The sequence below is a fragment of the Trachurus japonicus genome, chromosome 11, assembly GCF_045865225.1.
Source record: "Trachurus japonicus isolate A0001 chromosome 11, Traja_1.0".
NCBI classification, from domain to species: domain Eukaryota; kingdom Metazoa; phylum Chordata; class Actinopteri; order Carangiformes; family Carangidae; genus Trachurus; species Trachurus japonicus.
The window spans coordinates 35,070,923-35,087,681 of NC_140917.1; the positions used below are offsets into that span (position 1 = coordinate 35,070,923).

General features: G+C 42.4%; 1 protein-coding gene across 1 annotated transcript; it reads right to left on the minus strand.

Moving 5' to 3' along the window:
• Positions 1-9,552: 9,552 nt before the first annotated feature.
• Positions 9,553-11,919, minus strand: LOC146979216 (uncharacterized). Its single transcript, XM_085790270.1, has 6 exons — positions 11,766-11,919; positions 11,056-11,288; positions 10,788-10,966; positions 10,616-10,706; positions 10,069-10,416; positions 9,553-9,567 (listed from the first exon to the last, which is right to left on the minus strand). The coding sequence occupies exons 1-6, from the start codon at positions 11,917-11,919 to the stop codon at positions 9,553-9,555; spliced, it is 1,020 nt and encodes a 339-aa protein (XP_085646396.1).
• Between the last annotated feature and the right edge of the window lie 4,840 nt (positions 11,920-16,759).

Sequence of the window (16,759 nt, forward strand, 5' to 3'; positions counted from 1 at the left end):
TTTTTTCTTTAACTATTGAGTAAATATTTTAACCATTTAAAAATCTTCAATTTTACAAAATCAATGCTATGACCATACTGTTTCACAACTGTAGGCTGCACCAGTACATTATTGTTACTCTTGACTGTATTCATCATACCAGTCATTACCAACAGTAACGTTAGCTAATGGAGCTAATGTGGACAGTACTAACACAAATACAGTTCCCGGTTAGCGTGGTTCAGGGGAAAACACACACTATTATCTTTAGCACAAGCTAACATTGCTAGCTGCGTTAGCATAGCTACTTAACTCACCAAGAGGTTGATAACGCGGTCAAACTGCCGTCGCACAGGTCCTCGGTTCATCCCTCTCGTCTCCCGGGGTGTTTGCTCTGTGTTTATATCAACATATCACATCGTAGACATTGCATAATTTCCCTCATTTCTCCACTTCGTCTCCTCCTGTCGTCCCTGCGGCGGTGTCAACAAGCTCCGTCCTCGCTGTGAGGTGGGACTTTCTACCTTCTCAACAGGCAACCAATGGCAAGTGAGCAGCTTCTGGTCTGACCAATGACAGATGGTCAAATCTGAGAGACTGTGATAGTCAAATAGGATGAAAAGTTGTCAATCACAGTCACTCACCTTTGACCATCTGTCATTGGTCAGACCGGAAGCTGCTCACTTGCCATTGGTTGCCTGTTGAGAAGGTAGAAAGTCCCACCTCACAGCGAGGACGGAGCTTGTTGACACCGCCGCAGGGACGACAGGAGGAGACGAAGTGGAGAAATGAGGGAAATTATGCAATGTCTACGATGTGATATGTTGATATAAACACAGAGCAAACACCCCGGGAGACGAGAGGGATGAACCGAGGACCTGTGCGACGGCAGTTTGACCGCGTTATCAACCTCTTGGTGAGTTAAGTAGCTATGCTAACGCAGCTAGCAATGTTAGCTTGTGCTAAAGATAATAGTGTGTGTTTTCCCCTGAACCACGCTAACCGGGAACTGTATTTGTGTTAGTACTGTCCACATTAGCTCCATTAGCTAACGTTACTGTTGGTAATGACTGGTATGATGAATACAGTCAAGAGTAACAATAATGTACTGGTGCAGCCTACAGTTGTGAAACAGTATGGTCATAGCATTGATTTTGTAAAATTGAAGATTTTTAAATGGTTAAAATATTTACTCAATAGTTAAAGAAAAAAATATGTATAATTTGTAATTGATTAATATGCTTAAAAATCACAAGTTATGGTTTAAAAGGCTAATGATTTATGATGTGAAAGGTAAAACCGGGATTAAGTATTCCATGATGAGAAAAACTGTACCGTTCAAAGTTATTAATTTTCTCACTTTGTTTTACAGTGATGCATTTATGTGATGAAGTTGATGATACAATATATAATTATGTTTCTACACAGGTGAGGTTTTTGAGATGCCATGAAAATGGTACCTGACGAGGGAGATGGCACGCCACCCATGACCCTGATCTCTGCCTTGACCCAAGGAGCTGGATCAAGATCAAGATCACCTTTTATGGAGGAGCCCATCCATTCTCCATTACTGAGTGTCACACTCCGGTGTGATAGTAGTATCACAACAATCTTTTCAACTTGACTCTTCTAACTTAGAAAGTACATTTTGTCAAATGAAACTGACTTGACTGACTATTTTAGACCTAGAAGGACCAGACAGATGGATCAAAACTAAATGAAACAGTTTATAACAGAAGGAACAAAACTGAACTTTAATGTAAATAACAAAAGCCAGTAGAAATCTGTTATTTTATGATGTCAGGGACACTTCAGTTAGTTTTGTCTTTGTATTACTGTACTTTCAGATGATGTTATCTCGTGAAACAAACTGTGTTCTAACTTACTGGTTCTACTTAGACAGTAGTTACAGCTGCAGTAGAAGGTACTGGGTAACTCCAGGACAACTACAGTGTAGTTGCAGGACAATTACAGTGTATTTGCACACTAAGGAGGGAATAACAAAGAATACTTTATAATACAGCCCGCTACTTTGTAGGTACTGGGTAACTCCGGGACAACTACATTGTAGTTGCAGGACAATTACAGTGTATTTGCACTCTAAGGAGGGAATAACAAAGAATACTTTATAATACAGCCCGTTACCCTCTACTTACTGGGTAACTCTAAGACAAGTAGTGTGTAGGTGCATGACAGCTACTGTATAGGTGCAGACTAAGGAGGGAGTAACAGCCATTACTTTATAATACAGCCCGTTACCCTCTACTTACTGGGTAACTCTAAGACAAGTAGTGTGTAGGTGCATGACAGCTACTGTATAGGTGCAGCGTAAGGAGGGAGTAACAGCCATTACTTTATAATACAGCCCGTTACCCTCTACTTACTGGGTAACTCTAAGACAAGTAGTGTGTAGGTGCATGACAGCTACTGTATAGGTGCAGACTAAGGAGGGAGTAACAGCCATTACTTTATAATACAGCCCGTTACCCTCTACTTACTGGGTAACTCTAAGACAAGTAGTGTGTAGGTGCATGACAGCTACTGTATAGGTGCAGCGTAAGGAGGGAGTAACAGCCATTACTTTATAATACAGCCCGTTACCCTCTACTTACTGGGTAACTCTAAGACAAGTAGTGTGTAGGTGCATGACAGCTACTGTGTAGGTGCAGACTAAGGAGGGGTAACAGTGCTCACTTACAGTAGGGTACTTACTGTACTTAAAGTTTATGAATGATCATGGATGTGGATGTGTCATGTGTTTTCTGGTTAATAAATAATAAAAACATTTTCTAACTCTCCGAATGACTCATTATTGTGGATGTATTACTGTATAGTTTGTGTTTTGCCCTTGGATGACAGAACTAGACTTTCATAGATGTGCATTTTAGAGAGGTAAGTTTGCTACCAGCCAGCCTGTTACTGTATTGGAAAATGTCCACACTCTATACCCATTTCTCACCTATTCCAAACCATACAATTAAATAATGAATAATAAATCTCTGAAATAGAGGTGAAATGTCGCTGCTGACACTTTTGGAAAACATGGATTGCAACTGTGCTCATATTGTACAGTAGACTATTTAATTTATAATGTACCTGGCAGGAGTTACACTGTAAGTCCGGGGAAAGTAGGACGTAATTGTACGGGAGTTACGCTCTAAGACACAGCCTAGTTATACTGTAAAATGCGGGGTAATTAGTGGCGGAGTGAGCGAGAGTTACTGTGTAATTTGGTGTAAAGTAGGACAGGAGTTACGTGCCAAGACGCAGCCTAGTTAAACTGTAAAACAGCTAGAGTTACCCTGTACTTCTGTGGAAGTTGGTGTGAAGCAGGATGTAAGTTACGCGCTAAGACGCAGCCTAGTTACACTGTAAATGCACGGGGGAAACAGGGGGGAAAGTGAGCTGCAGTTACTCAGTACTTGTGTGAAATAAGCGGCAACCTACGCGGCAAGAGAGCGGTAGGTACGCTGTAAGTCGCGGGCCGTATTATGTAGTGCTACCGTTTTTTTTATAAATGTGTTCTGTAACCTGATCTTGCCTAATGTGATCAGGTCAATACCTTGACATATCTGCTTGACAATGCAAGATGAAGGCCATCCTGCTTCCTTCTGTTCCACCCAATGGCATGGACAGTCATCATGTCAAGTGCATTTCATGAACAAGGCAGACTCAATGGGCCCTAGTTTGCTGGCGCAGCGCAGGTGGCGCAAGGTAACGCAGCCGGTCTAATGCAAGTTTCGACCAGCGCAGCCTAGCGCAAAGTCAGATTGGAAGATTGGCAGATCGCGCTGCGCTGAGATAGGCGTGGCCGCGCAGCAGGGGGAGGCGTCACAGATTCAGCTTGGTGCAGTGGAAGTTTTGTGCGAAAATGTCCCGCCGAGGTTGCGCTGAAAGCTCGCCACCTCCAACCAGGTCTACTCTCAGCGCAGGGCGGAGCGCAGCAGGTGCAGTGGAAGTTTGGCTGACTGACCTGTAGTGCACACACGTCACCAAGACCTCACAGGCAGGTTTCCACAGTTCCAGACACATTTCAATGCAATAAATATCCACAATAACCACTATTTAATGCAACTAACGGAATCAACACGTGAATTTATATCTATATAGATTGTCCCGTCAGATCAAAGCAGAGATCAAAGGCTGTCGGCATGCGTAATGGAAACTCCACCTGAATTAACACAGCAGGGACGAACTGGCACTGAAAAGCAGCTGTGGATGTCCCAAAAGCAGGACTGTGAGGGTGGATGACTGCATGTCGCTGCCATACCACTCTGTCCTTGTGATGATCCCCTTTATTTATTTATTTATTTACTTATTAACCCTTTGATGCACAACATATGCACACCCCTTCTAATGCGCAACATGGGTCAAAATAGACCCGCATTCATTTTCCATGTGTTTTCATGCTGGGTGAGTGTTTCTTTGTTGTATCTTTTGAAATCAATTTATTTTACTATTAAATGTCCCAATTATTCTTTTAATATCTTGTTTTAGATTAGTACAAGGTCAATCATTCCATTGTCCCTTTCTTATTTTACGAATAAAAATAGATTTTGAATTAGTACACCAAGTTTACACACACGGGTCAAAAATGACCCATTTATTCAAGTGTGATTTTGAATTAAATGACTATATACTATACCAATAATTTGCTTCAAATAATCACTTTAGCAGTGCTCTGGGCCAAATAATCATACATTTTATATTTGAAATGTGTTTATTTATTATACACACATGGGCATAGGTAAAGACATAACATAGACACATACCTCTGATAACGGATCTTATTGAACTGATATTTCAACCATTTTGCCATCTGATTTGTGACCAAATAATAACAACTGATCACAGTAGATATCATTGAATAGATAGTTTAACAATTGTAATCCTATTTGTGACCAAATAAAATAAAACACATATGATCACAGTACAGTAGATAACATTAAACTGATAATTTAACTATGTAATCTGATTTGTGACCACATAACACATAACATCTGATCACAGTAGACCGCTAAAAGCCATCTCAATTCCTGCATGCCTCACAAATGACCATGACATCTCTGTGCTCCTTGCACACAGGCCTGGTGCACTGGGAACACCAGCTGCTGGCTTTTCTGTCCTTGGACGTTGTGCAGATTGCACACCTCTTCCTCTTCCCTGGGCCCTCCTGCCTGATGTCGTCCTGTGGCTGTGTGATGCCTGGGTTTTGTTTTTTGATCCCGCATCTTCCCATTGCATCAAGGATCGGCTATTGGAGTCTGGGTGTGCCCTCCATGCGCCTCCTCATATGTGGCATGACTAACTCCTTGCCCAGCTCCTTTATGAACAGGCGGCGTGCACTGCTCTGGCCACTCATGTACTCTGGATGTTGTGTAGTGAAGGTGGTGTATGCGTTGAGGGTCGCAACATCCAGCATGTTATACCAAAGAACCATCGGCCACCTCCTTGTTCTCCGCTTACATGTGTAGGTGCCAACCATTTGATCCATTGTGTCCACTCCTCCTTTTGTTTTGTTGTAGAACTGGATCACCTCTGGCTTCTTCTTTTGGTTGCTCTGATCCACTGCTTTGTCGTCGTGCATTGTACTCAAAAGGATAACAGACTTGCCTTTTTTCTGGACGTAGCTCACCATGGTCATGTTGCCTCTGAATCCAAACTCTGAGCTGTAGATCTCACGCAGTTTGGATGGCTTCATCACAGGTGGGATATCTGCCTTGTTCTGGCGGAGAGTGCCTACAACTGTTAGGTCCTTCTCAAGGAGCTTCTCAGCCAGAGGGACACTGGTGAAAAAGTTGTCCATCGTGATGTTCCGGCCCATGGGAGGAAAAGAAAAGATTGCACTTTATAAGTATATGATTATTAAATTCAAAGACCTCACATTTATTCTTTTTTTTTGCTTACACAGAAATCATATAAAACAAATTACACACTGAAAGACTAGAAACATAGATATTGTGCTAGAACTGATACTCTGCATTGTATATTCACCTGTCCCTCTGATCCCACTGCACAATTGTTGGACAACAGTCTCCCCAAGCTTCTTCTTAATCTCCTCTCCTGGCTGCCTCCCTGTGTAGACAGTTCCGTCTATTGCATAAGGCACCCTTGCATCGCACATCCAAAAGATTTTTAGCCCATATTTGGCAGGCTTGCTGGGCATGTATTGCAGAAACCTGCACCTGCCCCGGAACGGCACCAGCTGCTCATCTATGGTGACACAGTCACTAGGGATGAACCGTCTTCTGCAGTTGTCCAGGAAGCAGTCCCACACGTACCTAAATGCCGCCATGTGGTCGGTTTCCAGTCGCAAAGCCCTGGTCCTCCTGTCGTCAAACCGTATGAAGCGGCGGATATTTTCATATCTTCTGAGACCCATGGTGGCCTTGTAAACTGGATTTTGCAGGGGGTCGAGAAACAGCTCCCGCAAGGCAACATCCCAGCTCTTGTCCCCCCCTGCAAGGAGGGTCAAACCAATAAAGGCCAGGAACTCTTCTTTGTTGAGGCTTCTCCACTCTTTCCCTTTTGCTGTAGCTGCTCTGCGTCCCTCTAAGTTGGTGCATTTGAGAACCTCCTCAATGATGTTGTCACTGATGAACATATCCCAGGCATCCTTTGGTGAAACAGCTACTGCTGATCCAGGTGTAGGTCCTGGGCAGCTCCTCAGAATGTTGCAACTTCTAGTTCTGCTGTGAGTGGGGGGATTCTCATTCCAGTAAGAACCATTTTTACTCAATCTATTTGACTGGGTCTGAGTTTCCTCTTCAGAGGACTCATCAAATGAGTCCTCTATGTCATCAGAAGAGGCTCCTTCATTCAGGAGAGACACACCCACAACTCCAGCTTGACCCTGAGGCACATAGACTGGGTCATCATCATCAGAGATTTCAGACTCAGAATCAGGACCAATTCCATCCTCATCTTCCTGATCTAGTCCCTCATGCAGCATCTCTACAACCATTTCAGCAGTTAGTCGATGAACAGCCATGATCTGAATATAGACAAGCAAAAGAACAAAGTTCTCATCAGTATACAGAGGCAAGCTTGATAGTGGGGCAGCCAGGGTTTAAATTTATTAAGGGTCCCTTAATTAATGTTAGTTAGTACATTATTAAGCATTAATTAACTGTTTACAGATATATTAACAATCATTAGTATTACTTAGGGTTAGTTAACACATTAGGAATGTAGCCTATTAGTAAGCAGTTAAGTAATGATTAGCCTACTACTCAAAGTTAGTTAGCCTAATAAATTAAAAGTTGAATAATGTAATTAGTTATACATGCATTACTAAGCATTAATTAACACATTACTTTATATTAATGCTTAATAATGTACTAACTAACGTTAATTAAAGGACCCTTATTGTAAAGTGTCCCTTTAACTTTATCAAGACTAGTTAGCTAGCATCTTTCACAAGTCTAGCTAGCTAGCAGTTATCTTTCACAAGTCTAACTAGCTAGCTAATAGTTATTTTCCTTTCTGGCATAAGTAGCCTACTTATTCAATAGACTGTATGACTAATTCTCAAGTTAACTTAAACCCTAATCAATCAATTAATATACTATTTCACAAGTCATCAAATGTCAACAGCTAGCTAGCTAGCTTACAGTAGCCTATTGTTTCCCTTTCTGACAAGAAATGGACTTAGTTCTCAAATTATCTTAAACATAATCAATAATTATGCACAGTTATCACATCAAATTGCTTATCAGGTAAGATTATAATAATGTTAAAACAAGACTTACATGTTTTGGATGTTCAAATTGTCCACAGTAAATATGTTCCTAATTGCAAACACAAATTTCAATGCGGGTCATTTCTGACCCATGTCTGAAAACTTCATGTAGACTGACAAAAGCTATGCTTATTCATAAAGGAAGAAAATAAAAATGAATAGTATGATTTATGCTAAACAAAACAAATGAAATTTACTGAGTACTTGGTTTAGTAAATGATAAAATACATAGATTCAAAACATTCAGCAAAGAAACACTCAGCGATACATGAAATTACATAGGAAATGAATGTGGGTCATTTTAGACCCATGTTGCGCATTAGAGGGGTAGTGATACAAAATGTGTTTTTATTCAAAATGTAAAAAAGAAAAATTAAAAAAAAGTATGAATTATGATCAAAAACAAGTTAATTGAGGAATACCTGGAATACTGAATAATGAAATTAATTGATTGCAAAGATACAGCAGATAAAAACTCAGTCGGGTCACTTTAGACCCATGTTGTGCATCAAAGGGTTCATTCATAAGCGCGTGCGACCGCATCACGCAGCCGTAATGAAAAACAAAACACAAATCATCATCTCTCTTAGTCCACCACAACAGCCTCGGTATCAGATAGTCAGTATATAGCCTACTACAGTATACTCAGCATCTCTATCACAGAAAAAAAAGAGAAAAAAAGAGACGGACAGAGAGAGAGAGAGAGGAGGACAGAGAGAGAGAGGGAGAGAGAGAGCGTCCTTTACGCTGATTTCATCCACATGGTCTTTGTTTATGTTGTGATTAGTGTAGCCTACACCTCTCATCTTATACAAGGCAAGGCAAGGCAATTTTATTTGTATAGCCCGTTTTTACAAACAGTTTGTCTCAAAGGGCTTTACATGGCATCGTAACAACATCCTCTGTCCTTAGACCCTCACATCGACTGAGGAAAAACTCCATGGAAACCCTTTTAACAGGGAAAAGTCGGAGAAACCTCAGGGTGAGCAACAGAGGAGGGATCCCTCACCCAGGACGGACAGACGTGCAATAGATGTTGTTACAGACAAGAAAACAGTTTACAGTTTGTCACAGAATGTGCGAAATATGGAAATGTTAGCAGGAGTTGATGAAGGCAGTCTCTGGTGAGGGGAGGGGGCGGAGGGGGCGGGGGGGGGGGCAGGGAGAGCTGGCCAGCTCGATGGGAGGGCTGGGTGGCTGGGTGGCATACACAGGGTTTGAATAAATGTGAGTTTCTTTATTAGTTTATTAGTTGTTGTATCTTACACTGGGCAGCCGTTCTCAGTGTATCAGATCAATCCTGGTTAAGTATATTAGTAAACTCATTATTGGTCACTCTGAGCTCGGACCTCCGGACCAAAACAGCTGTTTCCTCCTGGGAGAGGTTCAGCCTCTGGCGTCGCTGTTTCCTCCGCCCATGTCCAAGTATAAAATGACAAACTTGCAGCGCGCATCGCCCGCCGCGCAGTTAAAGGTGAGGAGAGGAGCTCCTTTGATTGGTGAAGATCTGACTCGGCTGTGTCAAACCCACTCCACGCCTTTCTCTCCTCCTCCTGTCTCCCTCCCGCCCTCTCTCCTCCCTCTTCACCGTTTGCGCCGGTGGGAGGGACGAGGGGAGGGGCTGCGCTGGTCTAAGTCTGACTGCGCGGCCCACCAATCTTGCGAAATGGACCTGGGCCACACCCCGTTGGCGTGGCGAAGCTGCGCTGCACTTAGACTTCGCTCGGTCTAGGAAACTAGGGCCCATTGCTTCACAACAGGTATACATAGTTACAGTAAAAACAATTATATCAATTAGAAATCAATTGAAGAGTGCAAGTGCAAGTAAACAATCATATGTATGCCATCTTCACACAACCACACATGGACACATGCACACGCAAGGTGTTCAATTTTTGTGAGGCATATACACTAAAAGCTGCCTCCCCTTCTTTGGATCTGGTGTAAAGGATGAGTAAATTGCCACTGCCTGTTGACCGAAGTGTTCTGTGTAAGTGATGAGCATGTCTGTGATGTATAACATAAGGATAATATTGAGAACTTTCTCTTATTCAATCCCATTCAAACTACGACAGAAGGAATGAAAGACTAGGTTTCAAATATAATACGTAAAATCAACACTTACCAGATTTTGTCATGTACTTGGTTGTGAGGGCGCAACGAGAGAGGTAGCTATTGACCATTTCGACCTCCTCCCCTGCAGTTGTGCCTGCACCCTCCTTATTTTTCCCACTCCAGATTATCTAACAAATCATTGGAAATTTTATTATTATTATATGTACTGTATTATATATTATTTAAGTAATAAAAATACAATTTCAAATGGTAAGATACATAACATGTAGTACCTCACACTTGGTTGAATGGGCCTTGGCATGCATGACGGAAAGGAATGGCCTCATCTGCAGGAGAGGTCTGAGTTCCAACATTGAGACCGCCAACTTCTCCGGATAGGGCCAATACTTACACGCAATATCTGTGCAGTAGAACTGTCCTTTTGTGGCTGCCTGAAGCTCCTTCTGCAGGAAAACTGGATATGCAAATATTTCCCCTCTATACATGTTGAGGGCTTTCAGTAGCACTCCGTGTCTACAGACAGCCACCTCAAGGCCCTCTTCATCGAGTTTGGTTGCTCTTCTCGCCGTCTCACGTGCAGCAGACCACTGACTGGCTCCACAGATTCCTCTGCCTGCAGTCTGCATGACAAAATAATTCTGGTTAAAAGTGAAAACTAACAAGTTATTTTATAATGCTTAAATAGATAGTAGTCTGCATTGTATCAGCTGACACCACCTGGTCTTGAGGGATAAAATAGCTATTTAATAGTGGAAAAATCATAAATTTTTATTTTTGGCCAAAAAAAGCAATGGTGTAAACAATAAATATTTTCCTCACACTTTTCATTTTACTCCTCGTCTCCTCAACAAAATTGTGGACATCAGCATCCTTTGCAATAAAGGTGCCATCAAAATATGGCTCATCTGACCTAAATGGAATAAGAAAAATAATGAAGCTTAGTGTCCGACATTATTTATTCAATTGAATTTACAAAATGTTAACAACTAACCCTCTTGACTGTCGAAAACGGTACTGCCTCCTGTTTCCATCAGCACAAACAGCAAGCATGTTGGGGGTGCATGCCGGGCAGGTGAAGTGTTCTATGCTGGCCATTTTCTCACACTCATAACGGCAGAATGTGTATTCCAGAAAGCTTCGTTGGAAAGTGTCTCCATGTACCTTCCCAGACTATAAAAAATTGGATATTAACATGTAAAATTCAAAAGCTAAAATATCTTAAATCCTTCTATCCCTACTTTGATCCACACTGATCTTACCCTTCCAAAGTGACAAGTCCTTTTCTCCAACATCTGCAAAAAGCCTTGTCTTGACAGACTGGGTGCTACAGTTTTCATTTCTTCAAATGAATTGAAGACATCCACCGAAAAAAAGGTCTCAGCATTCACAGATGCTGGCCAATACCCACTGCTTATGAGGTCACTTTTGTCTGGTGTCCATTGTGCCAGACATACTTTGCACAGCAGGTTTGGCAGATGAAGATCATATCGACCTAAAAACAAAAAGCAGTATAGTAAATTAAATGTATGGTTATTCTGTGACATGCAGCTGTACAAAAAATTAAATATAAAGTCATATTTCATACCATTTATGCAAACCAAAATCACTGCTCTGCCAGCTGATTCTGTGATATTTGTGTGATATCTACAAAGCTGGACAGGTCTTACTGTAGGCAAAAGATGAACTGAAAAGATATGTTCAATAATTAGTCATTAATCTTTAAAAAATACAATGATGGGTTACATTTATATACCGCTTTTCACTACATGCTCAACAGAAACCATTATTCATTCATACACATTCACATCGTGGTGGTAAGCTACATCTGTAGCCACAACTACTGTATCTTGGGACAGACTGGCGGAAGTGTGGCTGCCATTTTACGGCGCTTACAACCACTACATTTACACAGGGCAAAAAAAAACAAAACATAAATTTAACCACTTAACGAAAAAATTTAAACAACTACCTTGATTGACCAATGTGTATTTGCCATCTTTCGCACAGCACAGGTTTGGCTCGATGGACTTGTAGACACCGTCAATGCAGCACTCCCTGTTATGGAGGGTGAGTTTGGAGTGGCTCTGTATGTCACAGTCCATACAGAGCCACTCCTCCGGCATGCAGTCTCTGCAGCGAATAATGGCAGGAGACCTGCAGTGGCTGCAGTTCCTCTCTGGGGGCCCTATTTTGCTGGCGCAACTCAGGGGGGCGCAGCGAAGCGAGCCCTGACGCAGCTGGCGCAGTGGCATTTTCCTCCAGTGCAACAAGGTGCGCAGCGGATTCGGTAAATTGGCAGACTGCTGTGCGCTGAGATGGGAGTGGTCGCGCAGCAGGGGGAGGTGTCGACAGATTCGCCGTGGCGCAGTGACAATTTGTTGCCGATAGACCGCGCGGAGAGTGCGCCGAAAGCTCGCCAGCTCCAACCTGGTCTAATCTCAGCGCAAGGCGAAGCGCAGCCAGCGCAGTGGCAATTTGACTGCCCAGCGCGCAGTGCAGACATGTCACCAAGACCTCACAGGCAGATTTCCACACTTCCAGGCACATTTAAATGCAATTAACAATAATAATAGTCACACACACACTTCCGGGGCGCTCCGTGGCGTGCGACCCACTACAGCTGCACCGCAGATTTTTTGTTTTACTATGTTTTAAGTGTTGTTATAGTGTGCTTCAGTGTTGTGCGTGAGAGGATTCAAGTGCGGGATCAAGATGTGGATTATGGGATCGTTAGTGCATCTTTTTGCACTCGCTTCTATTCTGACGCTTGTCTGTAGCGTCTGTCACGGGGGGAAACTCGCTGTCCAGCATGGTAGCCGGATTGCTATCAACAGGGAGCTTCTCCTGTCACTCCGAGCTGCAGGGAAGGGTGAGATCCCGACTACCATCCCGCCGGAGATTTTTGCCCCTCGTACGCACCAGCCAGTGCGGCCACAGCGGAGGAAAAGAGGGAGAAGAGGTGGAATTAAGCGCAGAGTAAAAAAGCTCTGCCTGGATGACAGACGCCGGCTGCCCCCCCTACCCTCTATCTTCTTATCGAACGCACAGTCCCTGAGGCGGAATATTGATGAGTTGGAAAGTCTGGTAAAATACAGACGGGAAATGAGGGAATGTTGCCTGCTTGGAGTCACGGAGACGTGGCTGAACGAGAGCGACCTGGACAGTGAGCTGGCGCTCACCGGCTTCGGCTGTCCCATCAGACTGGACCGCTCCAAGGACGTGACCGGGAAGAGCCGCGGAGGGGGCGTCTGCTTTTATGTTAATGAGAGGTTCTGTAAAACGATACATGTGCGGGAGAGAATATGCACCCCCGACATCGAGTTACTCTCTATTTCTCTACGCCCCTTCTATCTCCCACGTGAGTTCCCTCAACTGTTCTTCACACTGATCTATATTCATCCCCGTGCCAATGCCACTGCAGCCATCCAGGTGATTTCGGACCTGTCACACAAGCTGGATTCCATCTGCAGTGAGGCTCCCAAATTCTTTTTAGGGGATTTAAATCATGTCCGTCTAGATAGGCCCTTGAGGTCATATGAACAATACGTGACCTGTCCAACCACTCAGAAGAACACCACACTTGACCTGTGCTATGGGAATGTTAAAAATGGCTATAAATCCATTCTCATGCCTGGGTTGGGGGCCTCTTACCATAACAGTATTTTCTTAATCCCAGTTTATGAGCCATGCATCAGACGTCTGGAGAGAGTGACTAAGACTGTGAAAATGTGGTCAGAGGACAGCATCTCCTCCCTCCAAGCTTGTTTTGAATGTACTGACTGGCAATGCTTTACTGATGGATGTGGTGACAATATTGATGAACTCATTGATACAGTTTCTTCCTATGTCACTTTTTGTGAGGACACACATATTCCAAGGAAAACTGTTGTTGTTTTTCCAAATAACAAACCCTGGGTAACCAAAGACTTAAAAACAACAATTAATAGGAAGAAAAAGATCTTCTTTTCAGGTGACCCTCAGGATAGAAAGGCTGCATCCAGAGATGTAAGGACTGAAATAGCCAAGGCCAAAAGGAAATACAGGAATAAAATAGAGAACCAATATGTAAACGGTGATCTTAGGTCAGCCTGGCAGGGCATCAAATCCATGGCAGCAATTAATCATTGTAATGAGAGCAAGCAGTCTATAAGAATAAATGGAATTGATAATGACAGTCTGCCTGATACTTTCAATGCTTTCTTTTCACGTTTTGAAAGGTCTGACCTAACTCCCGATCTTTCCAGGTTAAGGAACTCCCTGATACCTCAAAATGATATAATGATATCTCAAGATGAAGTCATGGTTCTATTTAAGAAAACCAAAAAGAGTAAAGCTCCAGGTCCTGACAATATTTGCGGTCGCACACTGCACCACTGCGCAGAGCAACTTAGTGGTGTTTTTACTCATCTTTTTCAGAAGTGTGTTGACACATGCACTCTCCCTTCAATTTGGAAATGTTCCACAATTATTCCCATTCCCAAAGTTAAAAACCCCCGGGAATTACAAGCATTCAGACCTGTGGCCCTCACTTCTCTCGTGGTGAAAAATTTTGAGAAAATTTTGAAAAATGAGGTTCTTTCTCTTGTGGTAGACAGACTTGATCCTTTTCAGTTTGCCTACCAAAGAAATAAGGGAGTGGACGATGCTAAGCTTTTTATTCTCGATAACATATACAAACACCTGGAGAAACCCAAATCCCATGTCAGGCTTTTATTTGCCGACTTTTCTTCGGCTTTTAATAAGATGCTACCACATATTTTAATCGAGAGACTAGCGTCTTATTTTAATTTGCCTGATCATCTTTTAACCTTGCTTTTAAATTTTTTAACTAACAGGACACAGCGGGTTTTAGTCAACGGGGTCCTGTCCAAAACTCTGATCTCTAACACTGGCTCACCACAAGGATGTGTCCTTTCCCCATTACTTTTTATTCTATACACTGATAGCTGTAGGTGCCTTAAAGCTGACAGCTTCCTTGTTAAATTTTCAGATGATACGGCTCTGTTGTCACTTCTTCAAGGCACAGAGTCAGATCACGGTTGTGCTCTTCCTGATTTTGTTAAGTGGTGTGACGACAGCTTTCTTGACCTTAATGTTTCAAAAACTAAGGAATTAGTTATTGATTTCAGGAAACACAAGGCAAACACCACTGTTAGCACGATCCATGGGGAGGATGTAGAAATTGTTGATTCATACAAATATCTGGGTACTCTGTTTGACTCCCAGCTTAAATTTGACATCAACACCAATTCAGTGGTCAAAAGGGCTCAACAGAGGATTCATTTATTGAGGAGAATCAGTTCCTTCGGGGTCTCAAATTCTATTTTATGTACTGTGTACTCTTCATATATTGAGAGCCTCCTCACTTTCTCTTTCGTCTGCTGGTTTAACAGTCTGGCAGTGAAGGACAGGAACTGTTTAAATAACATTGTGAAAGTCTGCTCGAAAATTACTGGCACCCAACTTACTGACTTGAACTCCCTTTGGGAAAGACGGCTCTCACAAATGGCAGCATGCATCATTAATAATCAGAATCATGTTCTGGCCTGTGAGTTCATCTTGATGCCGTCAGGGCGACGCTACATGCAGCCTCTTAGGAAGACCAATCGCTATTCAAGGTCTTTTGTGCCCTCGGCCATTAGTTTGTTGAATGCTCAGCTGGCTTGAAGCTGTAGTTTTTAGTTTTTAGTACTGTTGTTGACAATGTGTTTTTTTACGTATATTGCTCTTTCATGTATTTATTACATTTTTGTATTTTATCTTACTTGATCTCAAACTTGCAAATTTGCACTGTCCTTGCACTTCCTCCTCAATTGTATGTATGCCTGTGTATGTGATTATGGTGTGGCGGTCAGTTGTAGAAACAGAATTGCCCTATGGGATAAATAAAGTAATCTCAACTCAACTAATAATAATAATAATAATAATAATAATCATCACAATAACCCCTATTTATTGTATCTGAATCAGCACATACACCTATATCTATAGATTGTCCCGTCACTGATGGCAGATCAAAGGCTTGCATAATGGAAACTCAGCCTGACTGAATTAACACAGATGAAACCAGGGAGGGACTGAGACAGCCGTGGATGTCCCAAGAGCAGGTGTTGACACTACACACTGTGCCGTTGCAGATTATGAGCTATTTATTTATTTATTTATTTATTTACTTATTGATTTATTAGGGGCCAGCGCCGCATCGTCACGCGACCATAACAAATAAAACTGAAATGCCTCCGTTACGCACAGTTTGTTTATGCTGTGATCTGTGCACACGTGTTTAAATATAGGTTAGATAGATAGATAGATAGATAGATAGATAGATAGATAGATAGACCTGGATAACATCATAACCTCCCTCCCAGACTACTTTTGCATCATCAGCCCGTGAGGTCTGTTCGCGCGACCGGACACTGCCAGCTTGGACCGGACCAGAACATCAGTTTCCTCCCGTCTCACTTGCTCTGACAGATTGAGAGCTGTTGCCCAGTAAAAAAAACAAAACAAAAACAAAACAGACACAATCCTTTTCCATTAATAAAGACACTCATATTTAGTAACCTATATTTAAACACGTGTGCACAGATCACAACATAAACACAGCTGTGCGTAACGGAAGCATCGCGGAGCGTCTCTCTTTTTCTTTTTTCTTTAGAATTTACCTGAGATGGATATGTTAATATCTGCTCACTATGATGCCAGGCTGATTGTGGTTTGCTGTGAGAGATGATAGTTTATTTGTTTTCAGTTTTATTTGTTATGGTCGCGTGACGATGCGGCTCAATAAATCAATAAGTAAATATATAAATATAGCAGATAATCCTGTAGTGTCAACACAGCAGTAATCCATCCTCATCTTTCATCTGTGCAGCCTTTGATCTGTCATCAGTGTGACGGGACAATCGATATAGATGTGCTGAATGTCTATGCTGTAATCTGTAGGTGCTGATTCAAATCTTC

Coding starts and splice junctions, on each gene's coding strand:
- LOC146979216 (XM_085790270.1), bottom strand. CDS start 11,919: ATGCCGGAGGAGTGGCTCTGTATGGACTGTGACATACAGAGCCACTCC. Junction 11,289..11,765: donor ATACACATTGGTCAATCAAG/GTAGTTGTTTAA, acceptor TTTTGTTTTTAG/GTCGATATGATCTTCATCTG. Junction 10,967..11,055: donor GGACTTGTCACTTTGGAAGG/GTAAGATCAGTG, acceptor AATTTTTTATAG/TCTGGGAAGGTACATGGAGA.